Source organism: Nannobrachium achirus (genome assembly GCF_963921795.1).
Source record: "Nannobrachium achirus genome assembly, chromosome: 4".
NCBI lineage: Eukaryota > Metazoa > Chordata > Actinopteri > Myctophiformes > Myctophidae > Nannobrachium > Nannobrachium achirus.
In genome coordinates this window covers 47,538,315-47,551,855 of record NC_137813.1, presented here as the reverse complement: position 1 = coordinate 47,551,855, position 13,541 = coordinate 47,538,315, and the positions used below count along the sequence as shown (strand labels likewise).

Sequence of the window (13,541 nt, the reverse complement as noted above, 5' to 3'; positions counted from 1 at the left end):
GTAAATGAGTACACAAAAAATAACCAAAAACAATGCATTGCTATTTTTTCCAGGACCTTCCAGGACCCTTGATCAATTCTAAAACCTTTCCAGTACTGGAAAATATTTTTCTAATTTCAAAATATTTCCAGGAATTTCATGACCGTGGAAACCCTGATTAACTAACACTGACGAAAAATATTTGTCGACTACCATTTTTCACTGATGAAAACTAAATAAAAACGAAGCTATGATGACTAAGACTAAATATATTGACAATTTCGCCAACGAATAAAAGCTAGACTAAGGACTAAAAGAAACGTCATTTTATGTTTGTTTGCCCTCTGAAAATAGCAGATCTACAAGCTCACAACGTGGCGTGTTATGAGCTTGTAGATCGGCTATTTTCATCACTGTGTAAAATCAGCCATTCCATGCCACCATGTAGACAGAATCATCTGTAGATTTAGTCGACTGAGATCTTACAATAATTAGTCGATCAAAGCTAGACTAAAACTTTTCAGATGACTAAAATAAATTTTATTCAAAATACTATGGCTAAAGCTAAATCAAACTAAACCCTGGCTGGCATACCGTGGACTCTGTGATCCCTCCCACGGACACGGTGAGGCCCAGCAGGGTGTGGTACTGGTACTGAGGCAGTCTCAGCAGCTGGGTGATGTGGGGGAAGGCTTGAGACGGAGCGTTCCAGTTCAGACTGACGGACGTCTCACTTGGAAAACAAAACAAAACAAACCCCATTTAATGACATTTCTATCACTGAGACGACAATTGCTATTGTCAAATCAACGTTAATTTAAAATCAGAGAGTGTACAAATAATGGTTCCATTTGTATCCACTCCTCTGATTTACATACCCATAAGGTTCCATTTGGTTCCTAACTATCATCTAGCTGACCCCCCTAACTAATAGGTTTCATGATGGATCACCTTCACCCCCTGCTGTTCAATTTCAAAAACATCTTGGGGACGTGTTTCAGCAGCATATTTACAACTTAAAGGAGTAGCTCACCCAAAGATTTACTTATTTTCTATCAATTACACACCCCATGAAGTCTTGAGTTGGAGTCTCCTACTGAGTACTGACCGATGACCCAGTCATCAAATTATTGGCTATGGAGTGCGACAAAAACTAAAGAATCTCCATGAATTCAAGGCTTCATGGTATGTGTAATTGATAAAAAATTGTATTTTTTGTGTGTATCTCCCTAGTTGTAAACTTGAATTAAATGAAACCTTCGGGTACTTATGTAGATATCCTGCAAATCTTGAGGGATTGGTTGTTGATGGTTGTTTTGTTTACACGACTTTGGTCCATTTATGTACCGAACCACACACTTTTTTTTTTAAGTTGATTGGTCAATATCTTCTTTTTTTTAAGATTTGTTTTTGGGTCTTTTTATGCCTTCATTTGATAGGATAGTAGACTGACAGGAAATGGGGAGAGAGAGACGGGGAGTGACACGCGGCAAAGGTCGTCCGGACCGGGAATCGAACCAGCGATGCCGCCAGGCTACACAAAGCCCATGTGGTATGCGCTCGGACCAGTAGGTGTAAAATAAGATAAAACAACGTTTATGTTGGTCTTGATAAGCTGGGTCTAATAATGATACACACACCCACACAAGTTGGTAGGGAGTTGTCAAAAATGTGTTTTCAAATAGCGAATTTAGTAGTTGAGGCAAATGTATGTCACATTCCTAAGCCAATCATTTAATGACCAGCAGTGGTTCCATATGGAGACACAAATAGTCTCCTCAAATTATTGTCTTTGGAATAAGACAAAAACTAAAAAATATCCATGAATTCAAGTTTCCATGCATGAGTAATCAATAGAAGAAAATGCCTTCAAATTATCGACCTTTAATTATAGCATTCCAAGACCGACTAGGGTCACAACCATCAATAATTGGTGAAATGTCTACCATTTACCATCTCAAGGAAAAGAGCTGCACAGAAATAGGGTTAAGAAACAAGGCACACAGTGAGCAGAATGACAGTCAACGTGGTTGTTTCAAGTTACCGAAAAAAATGAAAGCTTATTTGTGTTCCACCCGCAGGCCCCTTTTCACAGTCGCCTGCCAAAACTGATGACTTAAATGGCCGTTTTGAAAGGTACAACATTTAAAGCCAAACTTGGTTCAAAAACCTGACCAGTGAGCCAGGTGGCGCTGAGCCCACGGATGTATAAAGAAGGCTTAACCACTGACATGTGAATAATGGCAGACTGCCGATACCACACACCAAAGCCTCAGCTATACTTGCCAGTGCCAGTGTCGTGCTCAGTAAATAGCAGATCTACAAGCTCACAACGCATCACGAATGTGACTCGCCGTGAGCTTGTAGATCTGCCATTTACAGCTTGCAACGCCAGTGTGTGCAACTAAGTATGAATCAGACTTTCAAGGAGTGGCAGAGGGAGAGAGACTCACACAGGGAAAATGTTCATCAGCTCCTCTCGGTGGGGGATGTGAGGCACTGCAGGCTCTGTGCTGTGCAGGAGGCGCAGAAAGATTGTGCCAGCGTGGGCTCTGTAGCGGTCGATCTTTTCAGCCGCCTGCTGGGCCAGGCAGCACATCATACGCAGCACCCTGCAAACAGGATAGTATGGGATGAATGCATACATGGATTAAAGCAAAAAGACTTGATGGAAGATGCTTCAGAACATATTGCTAGTTTGACCACTTCAAAGGCTCTGATCTTAAAATAATGACAGAAAATAGCCTATCTACAACCTCTCAATGCAAATGGAATCCAAATGAGAACTTTAATCCATGTAAATATCATACATATCGTCGTTGTCGAGTGGAAACCTTGTATGTCCAAAACTCTTTGTCTTGCATTTATCATTTAAAAAATGATTTAAACTATTGAAAACAGACGATCTACAAGCACACAACGCCTCGCACCTTTGTGCGACAGCCTTGTATGATGTAGCAGGGCTTTACTTTGCGAATTTGAAACAAATTTGAAACTTGGAGATACAAGGTTTCTGCCCGACAGTGACGATATGAGTTAGAAGAAGTTACAAGGAGCGATAAGAGCCTAGTTGCTTGTATCTCGTTACCGTTAAATCAAGACTCCCTGAGGCAATGAACAAAGAACAAGTCAGAGATTGCTCAACGCTAGTATTATTGTGCACCACCAGTGGTGCTTTGATTGACGAGCTTAAAAAAAAAAGGCGTGACACTGGTTGAAAAAGTCACAGTTAGACTGAAATTCAGCCTCTTTACTCACAGGTCTGGAGAGAGCAGCTCTGGAGCAGTGTTGACCACCAACATGGTGACATCCAAGAGACTGGACATGGCTGCCTCTCTCACCCTGTGGGCACACAGAGACAAGAGAGAGTGAGTGAGTGAGGGGGCATCCTGGTGAGTCTGCACACTAAGACAGTGGTTCTCAAACTGTGATTTTGGGGGGTCCCCAGATGATTAACTTAATGTGCAAAAGTTTTTTCTCACTCAACACTAAACAAACCAACAAAGTTTAAATGTATAGAGGGTATCTGCAAATTTCTAAAGTGATAATTTAAGGACTTTTTTAATGCCTCTAAAATGTCAAATTAAACATTGGCCAAATTGTCAAACATTAGAGGCAGAAATTGTGAAAATAGCTGATCTACAAACGTTACCCCCAGAATAGAGATGGGGTTCAAGCAGTTAAAGGTCAGATCAGTTACGATCAATCTGTCCTAATGTGGAAACAGATATTCTCATTGTTACATATTTTTATCCTTACGTACCATAATAAAATGTAAGGTTAAAATAAAAATGTACAACGTCATTCTGGGGTGCCGTGGATGAAAACGTTAGTTACAGGAGTGCGATATGGTTTGCGATATTGCCATAGGCATCAACCATATTCGGTAAGTACAGTACCAACGTCCCTGGTTTGAGCACTCTGTACCCTAACGTCTCCATATCGTTCTCCCCTGACAACTCCTAAACATAAAGCAATAGATAACGCAGGGATTCAAATAGTCAAATGTGCTGCGTCGTGGCTGCAGGGCACAATTTGTTTATGTGAAATGCTAATCAGGGCATTCGTTCAAACACTGTTGAGCAACGCTCTCCAACTGAACAGGTGGAAACAGGTGCATGTGCTGCTACGATCAATGGAGCAGTGAGTTTATTGGCTTGGTGGAAGAACATGTTTTAAGGTGAACGGCAACAGAGAACGCCTAGGGGGACGTGAGCGGTATGTGCCCTTACAGCATGATGTGTGCATGGATCCAACCTGGGAAGCGAAGCCTGCTTTATACTTTGTCCTACACCGGTGTGTCGTACGCCAAAAATAACAGACGTGACACCTTGTGAGCTTGTAGATCTGCTATTTTTGGCATAGGAGAGAGAGAGAGAAGAAGAAGGGAGAGCCTGACGGACAGCGTAGACGAACAGGAAGCGAAGAAGTGATTATTAAAGACAGAAGGGAAAAGCAGCCCATCCCAGAATGGAGGCTGAGACGACAAGTGACAAGCCTGGTGACATTCCTATGAGCAGGTAAGCATGGCCCCGGGGCCACCCTAGAGACAGGTGTGACATGTGTCCCCATGACCCTGGGTGGAGGGACGGACAGACAAAGTGGATTCAGCCTGGCGGGACATACCTTTTCCTCAAAGCATTAAGACAAATGTTGGTGAGTGATTGTTTATTGGTGAGTGTGTGTGAGTGTGTGTGTGTGTGTGTGTGTGTGTGTGTGTGTGTGTGTGTGTGTGTGTGTGTGTGTGTGTGTGTGCGTGCGTGCGTGTGTTAGGGCAATAGTGATTTTTAGTATTCAAATTATTCGACCTCAAAGTATTCGAATAGTCGAATATTCGACAGGACTTGCCAAACTGTCAAATATTAAGTAAGCAAGAGGCGAACATTGTGAAAATAGCTGATCTACATGCTCACAACGCCTCGCGTTTTGTGAGCTATATATAAAACTATATATAAAAAAAAAAAAGAAAAAAAATAAAAAAAAATAAGAAAGAAGCGAATATTCGACTTCGGTGAACATCATCGAATAGTGACTTTGATATTCGAATATTCGAATATTTGGTGAATGCCCTAGTGTGTGTGTGTGTGTGTGTGTGTGTGTGTGTGTGTGTGTGTGTGTGTGTGTGTGTTTTATGGTCAGAGATGACTCACCAGGCCCCCACGTCCCCTCTACTGTCTATGGTGTAGTCGTCCATGCCGTCCAGCAGGGCTCCGTACACGCCTGCTACATTCTCCTCACAGACAACAGAGTCTGAGGGCCCACTGGCCTGCACACCTGCTGTCAAGCACACTCTGAGAGATAGAGAGAGAGAGAGAGAGAGAGAGAGAGAGAGAAACAGACATACAGACAGAGACAGAGAAAATAAGTATTTGGATAATATTCGATAAAATCACAACATGTCCGCAGTATTAAGGCTGGGCAATATATCGAAAATGTATCGATATCGAGGTATCGACATGCAACGTATACATATCGACGAAGACGGCTTGAAATGAGGTATTGGTGTATATATGTCATTAATTAACAGACACACTATGCATGCAAAAGAGCAGTCCACCAGGTGTGGTTATTTCAATAAAACCTACCTAACCCTTCTATGTGTACTGTGCAGTGTGCATGCATGGATATGCTATTCATTATCTGGGTTAGGCAGGCAGTGGGCCTAAAGCAGAAGAACATTAAAAACTATACAATGCAATTGTTTTTACTAATATCGTGAGTAATATCGATATTGAGGTATTCAACAACCTTATCGAATATCAAAGGTTTTCCTAATATCGCCCAGGCTTACGCGGTATCATTGTGTGCATTATAATATCACATAAAACTATATTTTAGGAATACACAACAGTCATTTTAACCCATTAAGACGCAAGGCAGATTCTACAAATACCTTCTAAAAATCAGTAGTTCTCACACTTTCAAGATTGTTCAAAAATGATCAAAAATAGCAGACGTACAAGCTCGCAGCATGCTGTGAGCTTGCACGTCTGCACGTCTTGCACGTCTTGCAAGATGCTTTCTTGGTTTTAATAGGGTTAAGCCAAGCCTTCTGAAAGAACGCTGAAAAAGGTGCGATGTCAGACGGCATGTGAGCCGAGGCAAAATGAGGATTTCTCGTTAAAGAAGCGGAGACAAAGAGAGTGACGGAAGCGTGGTGGACAGACGTGTCAGTCAGGTCCTGCAGGTATGGGCAGGTCGTGGCTGTTTATTTTAGCCTGACGAGCAGCACCTGAATTGAGCGTATAAGCCACCAGACACACAAGATGTGGGTGGGCAGAGGCATGGGAACTGCAGAGGACTGTGTGAGACAGACAGGCCAGAGCACAACACAGGGACTCTATAGAGCAGGGGTTTTCAAAGTGTGTGACGGGGCACCCTGGGGTGCCATGGTGACGGCAGTACAGGGGTGCCTCCGAATAATTTGATGATATTTGGAATTCAGCAATATCACTACATCGATGTCACTTCACAATGTGGAGACCTGATTTGCACTGTAGAGGAGTTATTTTTCCATCTACAGCCAACTCTTCACCAAAAATAGCAGATCTACAAGCTCACAAAACGACGCACACAAAACGTGACACTCACTGAGCCATGGCTCTGATGGCATCTCTCCTGGCCTCGGTGAAGCTCACTTCCTTCTGCCTAACTTTAGATGCCTGCTGAAGCCCCTCCAGGATCTAAAAAAAAACATGAACACACACACAGACACATAGGCCTTTCACAATTATTACATAATCATCTAATCGCAATTATTTGACATAATCGCGATTATTTTTCATAATCATCATAATCGTTTCCATGTTGAAAAATGTTCATACATATTCTTTTTAAGTAAAAAAATAATGGAATTAGCAGATCTTCAAGCTCACAACGCGTCGCATTGATGCATTGTGAGCTTGTAGATTGGCTATTTCCACTATGAATGTTCTTTTTTAAGTATAAAGTTGTCAAATATGTCAGTAATTTATTTGTATATTTAGGTTATGTGTCATATCTACCATGTGCAACTTCAAAGCCTAAAAGCCCAACAGAAATGTAATTGTCAATGACAAAAACACAATTAAATCGTTAATCACAATTATTTGAGTGACAATTAATCATCATGTAAAATGTCATAATCGTGACAGCCCTACAGACACACACCTACTGTATCGTATACCTACAGTATATACTGTACTGAGCAGTGAAGACGGGTATACTTGAATAGCTGGTACAGACACTGTAAACACACCTGCTGCAGTTTGCCAACGATCATGAATCTTGGCAAACAGCCCAGAGCCAGGGCCGAGCCGCAGCGAGTCAGCACCACTGGACTGCGCAGCCCCTCAATGTACTGGGACACCAGGACCTCTGCACAAAAACGCACACACACACACGCACAGACACACACACAGATTCCAGCAAAGATAATATTATGTAAAAACACAACTACATCCTCAGCGTTCATTCATCGATTTTTATCTCAAGAGTATTATGCAAACTCAAAGGAAATATTCACACATCCACTTTGTTCAGATGCAGGTGCATTGGATAGTGACAACTGAAGCAATCATGAAATAAGTATTTCATCAACAAAAGCAGCATCAATTTTCTTATTCAAATTGATGTTTCGCTCCCAGTCTGGACCTTCATCCAGAATGTCTTAACTCGGAGTATACAAATATGGACCCTTAAAAACCCTTAACGTTCTCAGAATTCGTACTCACCCTGCATTTTGGGGTCAGCTGGGCCAGCCTCTGTCTGATAGTACTGGTCACACAGCGCGGCCAGGGCCGCCACCGCTGCATCCTAACAAAAGACAGGAAGATAAAAGCGTTTATAAACAGAAAGATCACAGTGGACAGGGATGAAGTGTGGGGCAGATATGCTGTTATTCACATACCGTGATGGCATCCCTCGCTCCACTGGACACAAGGTGAAGGCTCTTCAGAGTGTCGTCAACCAGCCACTGCCAGCCGGCTGAAAGCCACAGTCAGTCAAGCATTACACGCCAGCACCAGCACCCATGCAATACAGTATACAGACCAGTCATTCTGATTCTCAAATACTTTCAAGTCAAGGACCCGTAAAAAGGTATGTGTATTAGGCTGCAGAACCTCCCCATCTGAAAGATTTTGTGCCAGGAAGTGCAGGAACCCCCACAAGAGATGATTTGTCAACATTTTTCAGTTTTCCAAAAATAGCGGATCTACAAGCTCACAACGTGTCACATCGCAATGCGTTCTTTGGCATGCCACATCGCAATACTTTGTGAGCATGTAGATAGGCTATTTTTAAAACAGCCAAAAGATGTAATGGGTTCATGTGTTTAAACTGTTCTTCGTTTTGCTGGGGATCCCCTGGAACCCCCTCAAGGAAACCCTAGGGGTTGCTGAGAGCCCACATTTGAGAACCAGTGCCACAAACATCTCTCAATTAAACAGGAAAGTAATAAAAGACAACTTACTGATGACAGGGTCGTCCTTGAAGGGCATTTTGGAGAGGGACATCTTTTCTATGAGAGTACATACTGTTGGGAGAAACAAAAGTCCATCTTAACTTAAGGCATTAGTAAAGACTGCAGCTGACATCAGGTCCTTAAAACCTTTCTTCTTTTAGAATTAGAACCCATTAACAGTGTCTATAGCTTGATCTGAAGATATAATTACGTACCTGCTGGCCTCATCAGCTCACCATACAATCCCCTAAAGCAGAGAAAAGGCATTTGAATTAAGATAATAAGTACAGTCAAAAGCCTCTATTGTGTATAGATTCTTTAACGCCTTAAGAAGATTAAAAAATATATGCATTTGGATTACCTGTATTGCTTGCGGTCAAAAACCTGTTGGGAGAGGAAATGAAAAGCGTTGTCAGAGATGAGAAGACATAACATTTTCAACATGAAAATCTCCTGTCTTCTGAAAATCTCAGTGAGATACAGTATGTTTTCTCAAAGGAACACTGACCTTCTGGTGAATGCTTTTTAAGCCATCCACACACTCTGAAGAGATGTAGTCCACCACGGATCTACAAAGAGACCACGTGATTAGTTACGTTTGGAGCCAACAGACATGCTCAGTTTTTGAGCGGTGCAAACCGCTCCTACGTTTCACTTTGTGCGTATTAGCGTGGGTAAGGACAGGTAAGGACTAGTACAGATAAAGTAACTGACGCCACGGACAGAACGGCTCATACAAGGAGATATGCACTTGTGTCGTGTTTGCACCACTCACTTCACACTGGTGAGATTTTTATGACATTTATGATGACATGCCCAGAATTGGGACACAAATATATCAATTAATTAACCAATATTTCACACTTAATTGTCCTTATTTTCATGCATGATGTAGACACGGTAGATAAAGCAGTAGATAACAATCTACAAGAGAAATCTGTCCAATCAGCCCATGTGACAAGATGCAACACCAGGATATGCTATGCTAAGATAAATGTCTCCACTTCTGTTCCTGGCTGCACTTTGAACCTACTAGTCTGTACAGCGTGTCGTAGTGTGCACCCTGTAGGAACATACGTCAAATCTATGACGCCCTAGGCTAGCTTTGCAACTTTACGACTCGTGGTGCTGAGAGGTTACCTGTTGTTCTGTGTTCCCAGCTTGTGCAAGGCGTGGGTGATCTCAGCACATGCCAAGATAGCTCCGTGGCGACTATGGAGGTCAATACCCATCGCCACGGGCAACAATTGGGGCAGAACTGAAGCAGAGAGAGAGAGAGAGAGACATACCTCAAATAATTACAGGTCTTAAGTCCAATGGTAAAATGTCTTCTTTCTTTTCCTTAGGCATTCTCTTATTGCCTGGGGAACAGGTACGGCGACATTGTTTACCTGTCGCTGCCATATAATCGGGCGCTTGAGGCGTCAGGTTGTGGAGAGCTTTGGTCGCAAGCTCTCTGATGACTCTGAAAACCAAATGAAAAACAATATTACCCCATCATAATCACCATACAGGGCAATGCTGTGACAATACTTCATTTTATTCGTTTTTTTGTTTGGACAGGGATAAAAAGGAGTCCTTACGGATCCCAATGGTTGATCTTCATGGCTACCAGGTGTTCTATCATTGGCTTGGTGTACTCTGGGAAACTGGCTACGTAGACACTGTCGCAATGGAACAAAGACATCTTTGGTTAAAAACCTTGTAATACTTACATAAGTTCTTTTAAAGAGTTGCTTGATTGTTAATAACACTAGTTGACAAGAGATAAACATGGACGTAAGCTGTTCCCTAATAACACAATTATACAATGTCGAGGCGTATACAGATTCGGATAGGATACAGATTCACAGCAAACAGGTGACAAAAATAATAATAAAAAAAACTTTATTTGTATAGCATCTTTCATGACCTGAATAAAGAGCAGAAATGAAGCACAAGTGCTTAACAGAAAAAGTGCACACCATTACAATAAAGCAAAAAAGAAGTAAAAACAAACCATTAAAAAAACATTTAAAACATCAGTAGGGACTCCTTAAAAACATTTTGCGGACATGAATAACAGCACAGGGATTTAAAAGTTCAGCTAAAAGCAAAAACGGAGGTTGCAAGTCTCATCCCGCCTCTCTAATTGTTCTCTTTTAACGATGAATCTGAAAGTATTAATGCATAGGTTAAGGAATATTATGTCTTGGTTTGAGTTTATTTGACAAAGTATAGCTCTATGACCACTCATGCCCAGGGGCTAGCATCTTCTTCCATTTTCAGCTGGGGAATGTTTGCTCAGATGGCAGCGGAGGTGACGATTCTAAAGCAGGGTGTGGGCTGTGTATTGTTGTATAGTGACATTTCGCTGCACACAGTTCATATCTTAAATGGCAGACATACATGCTGACAGGCATATGTCTCGAGTACAAAAGAAGGCTGTACCACATATTTTACATACAAACCACTTGTCGTCAGCCACTGCATACGTACATATAGACAGGTAAAAGGTGCATGTGTCAATGCTTTAGGGAAGAAGTGCTGGACATTTGTTTAGTACATTTTTGTCTCCAATATTGGTGCGGTAAAGATTACCCATTGATCATGTTCTTGCTTACAGTAGATGAACTATACACAAAATATACAGTACCTGTATGATGTCCATATCCCAGGAGGTATTAACTAGGGGTGTAACGATACATTTTAACAGCGATACGATACGCATCACGATACATGGTTAACGATACATCTACGATATTGGTTCATTCATGGCGATACGATACAATTCAATTCAATGATTTAAAATCGATATAGTAACTATTTAGCAAAGAAATTAAATCTGTGTCAAATGTGTAAAAAATCTATTATGGAAGTAAATGCTGTGATTATCTAGCAAATACATGGACATTATATTTCAACACATATGGACAAACCCACCTTGACGTGAACACAGAGATTACACACATTTATCGATAGACCAAGAGTAGCTATATGGAATGGAAAAGTAATTAGACCACTATTTTTCCTTTTCCCTCTTAAAATGTCCATACAATCAATTATTTGCATTGCAAAATGATTCGATAACGATTACCACATTTTAAAACGATACGATACGAAGCCAAAACGGTACGATACTTTGCTTTTGTAAACGATATAGTAGATCATTGCAAATTAAAATCGATTTTTCGATTAAGTTACTATATTGTTACACCCCTAGTATTAACATTTTGACTGCAAAATCCTATGTTATTTACCAGATTTTTGATGAAGGTTTTTCCTTTCACGCAGAGAAGAAAAAATACAGCTGCGATGATCTGTGTGTAAGCTATGGTCCATAGAAAACCGGTTGTTTGACCATACAAGCGATTTGGGAAAAAGAAGTGGAGATATATCCATGTTTCTGCAGCAAGGTTGTATACAAAGCAATAAAAAACGGATATCTGCGGAATACTATTTCTGCTAGGAATCATGGGTAATTGAGTTTTCCCGCTCACTCGTGGCAGGGTCGGTTACCATGGTCTGTGGACGGCACTCCATAAAATGCTTCTAGCTGCATTGTTGGCAGACCAAATTTTTAACAGTTTAATGGTTGACGTTAAAAGTGGTTAACAACACGTTTGTGACTGATATAACATGAAGGCTTTGATGGAAAGGCCTCCAAAAGGATTCGTCTCTTACCTGATGGTCAGGTAGCAGTTGTTAAGGTTTCCAACAGCATAGTAATCTGCAGCTGTTAAAATGTCAATACCATGAGGAAATGTGCCCTATGGGAGAAGAAGATGTTGAACCAAACAGACCAGTGGATATGACAGGAATTTACAGTGTGAGAACGGCCCTAATCATTAGTGGCGAGCAGAGGATGACATGATGGGGGAAATGAGTTATTTAGTTAACTTAAGATAGAGCTCAGATCAAAGGATTTACAAGGATTTACATTATGGCTCCACTTACGTAAATGTCTGCCAGTTTTAACCGTTTGACTAAGTGCCCTGTGGCCAAGAGCAGGTTGATCGGCCCACTTTGTAAGGCCGTCATTCTGCTTACAAGACTTTCACTGCACTAAAAACGAGTTCCGACAAGATCTGGATGTTTCATAGCCTGAAATCACAGTAATTCTGTGAGTTGTTTAAAAACGATAATTTAATACTTTGTCACTGTGGTCACAAACCTGTCTTCCGACATTCTCCTGGAAAGCAGCCTGGAACAGAAACAGACAAATAAAGTCAGGTTCTGTCGTATCTTTTGGCTGTTGCGGATTTTGGAAGGCGACGTCGACGCACGTAGGCACTTACCGAGGCGGCTCTCCTGCAGTTGACGTTTCGATCGAACACGGCAGTGATGAGCAGAGCACTGCAGAAAGAAACACAGAACAGGACACAACAGAATAAAATGATATAAATGGTGTTGCCCCTGAGATATATCAAATGAACTTTAACCCTCTAGTCTTAGTGAAACGGACACGAGTTGCTGCAGTTGGACCGCTTTATTAAGTCTAGATCTTTTTGCTAGCATTATAAGAATAGGGATGCTGGGGTTATTAAGTTCACGTCTCAGTCTGTGATCCATAATACACTTATAATGGAAATAATGCAAATTAATCTTCCACAAAGATGAAGGACTGTCAAAGTTTTATTTAAGCAGTGATGTCATTACATGCGCATCCCGCATCAAAAATTCATTCAAGTCGCCCAGGGACTCATTCATGTCATGGTCCTGGGGTCCCGGGGATGAGCCTCCATTGGAGTCCATGTTAAAATAATTTACCGGGTCGCGGTAAAAGAAAAACATTTTAAAATTCCACAGACACCACCATTGTTCATGGGTGAAAGCATCCTACTTTACCCTACGTTAACACAAATAAAATCCACGTAGAAAGTCTTAAACAGGCGATAGAAACGTCAATGTTTTGATTCCACCGACGTCCAACGCCATTTTGCGCGCCCAAATTCATTAGGGGCACATGTTTTAGTAGTTTTAGTAGTTCTAAGTTCAAACATTAGCCAAAATGTAAAATAAATATAAGAAATAGGCAAACATTTTGAAAATAGCCGATCTACAAGCTCACAGCGCTCGAAAACATTGTATTGAGGACTCATAAAACTTTTCTGGGACCCATTTGAATGACCACCTGTGG

At 41.4% G+C, this 13,541-nt stretch overlaps 1 protein-coding gene across 1 annotated transcript in view; it reads right to left on the bottom strand.

Annotated features, from left to right (window-relative positions):
- The window catches only part of tbcd (tubulin folding cofactor D), a 51,995-nt gene that overhangs the window by 14,632 nt on the left and 23,822 nt on the right, over window positions 1-13,541 (bottom strand). The window contains exons 16-33 of the mRNA XM_080723635.1: window positions 12,700-12,757; window positions 12,576-12,605; window positions 12,086-12,171; window positions 10,006-10,086; window positions 9,814-9,887; window positions 9,563-9,680; window positions 8,931-8,991; window positions 8,784-8,806; window positions 8,638-8,669; window positions 8,432-8,494; window positions 7,868-7,944; window positions 7,692-7,773; window positions 7,217-7,335; window positions 6,571-6,662; window positions 5,130-5,270; window positions 3,238-3,321; window positions 2,433-2,591; window positions 574-712 (exon numbers count right to left, since the gene is read on the bottom strand). Coding sequence (XP_080579761.1) covers window positions 574-712; window positions 2,433-2,591; window positions 3,238-3,321; window positions 5,130-5,270; window positions 6,571-6,662; window positions 7,217-7,335; window positions 7,692-7,773; window positions 7,868-7,944; window positions 8,432-8,494; window positions 8,638-8,669; window positions 8,784-8,806; window positions 8,931-8,991; window positions 9,563-9,680; window positions 9,814-9,887; window positions 10,006-10,086; window positions 12,086-12,171; window positions 12,576-12,605; window positions 12,700-12,757 — 1,519 coding nt within the window. The remainder of the gene's footprint in view (window positions 1-573; window positions 713-2,432; window positions 2,592-3,237; window positions 3,322-5,129; window positions 5,271-6,570; window positions 6,663-7,216; window positions 7,336-7,691; window positions 7,774-7,867; window positions 7,945-8,431; window positions 8,495-8,637; window positions 8,670-8,783; window positions 8,807-8,930; window positions 8,992-9,562; window positions 9,681-9,813; window positions 9,888-10,005; window positions 10,087-12,085; window positions 12,172-12,575; window positions 12,606-12,699; window positions 12,758-13,541) is intronic.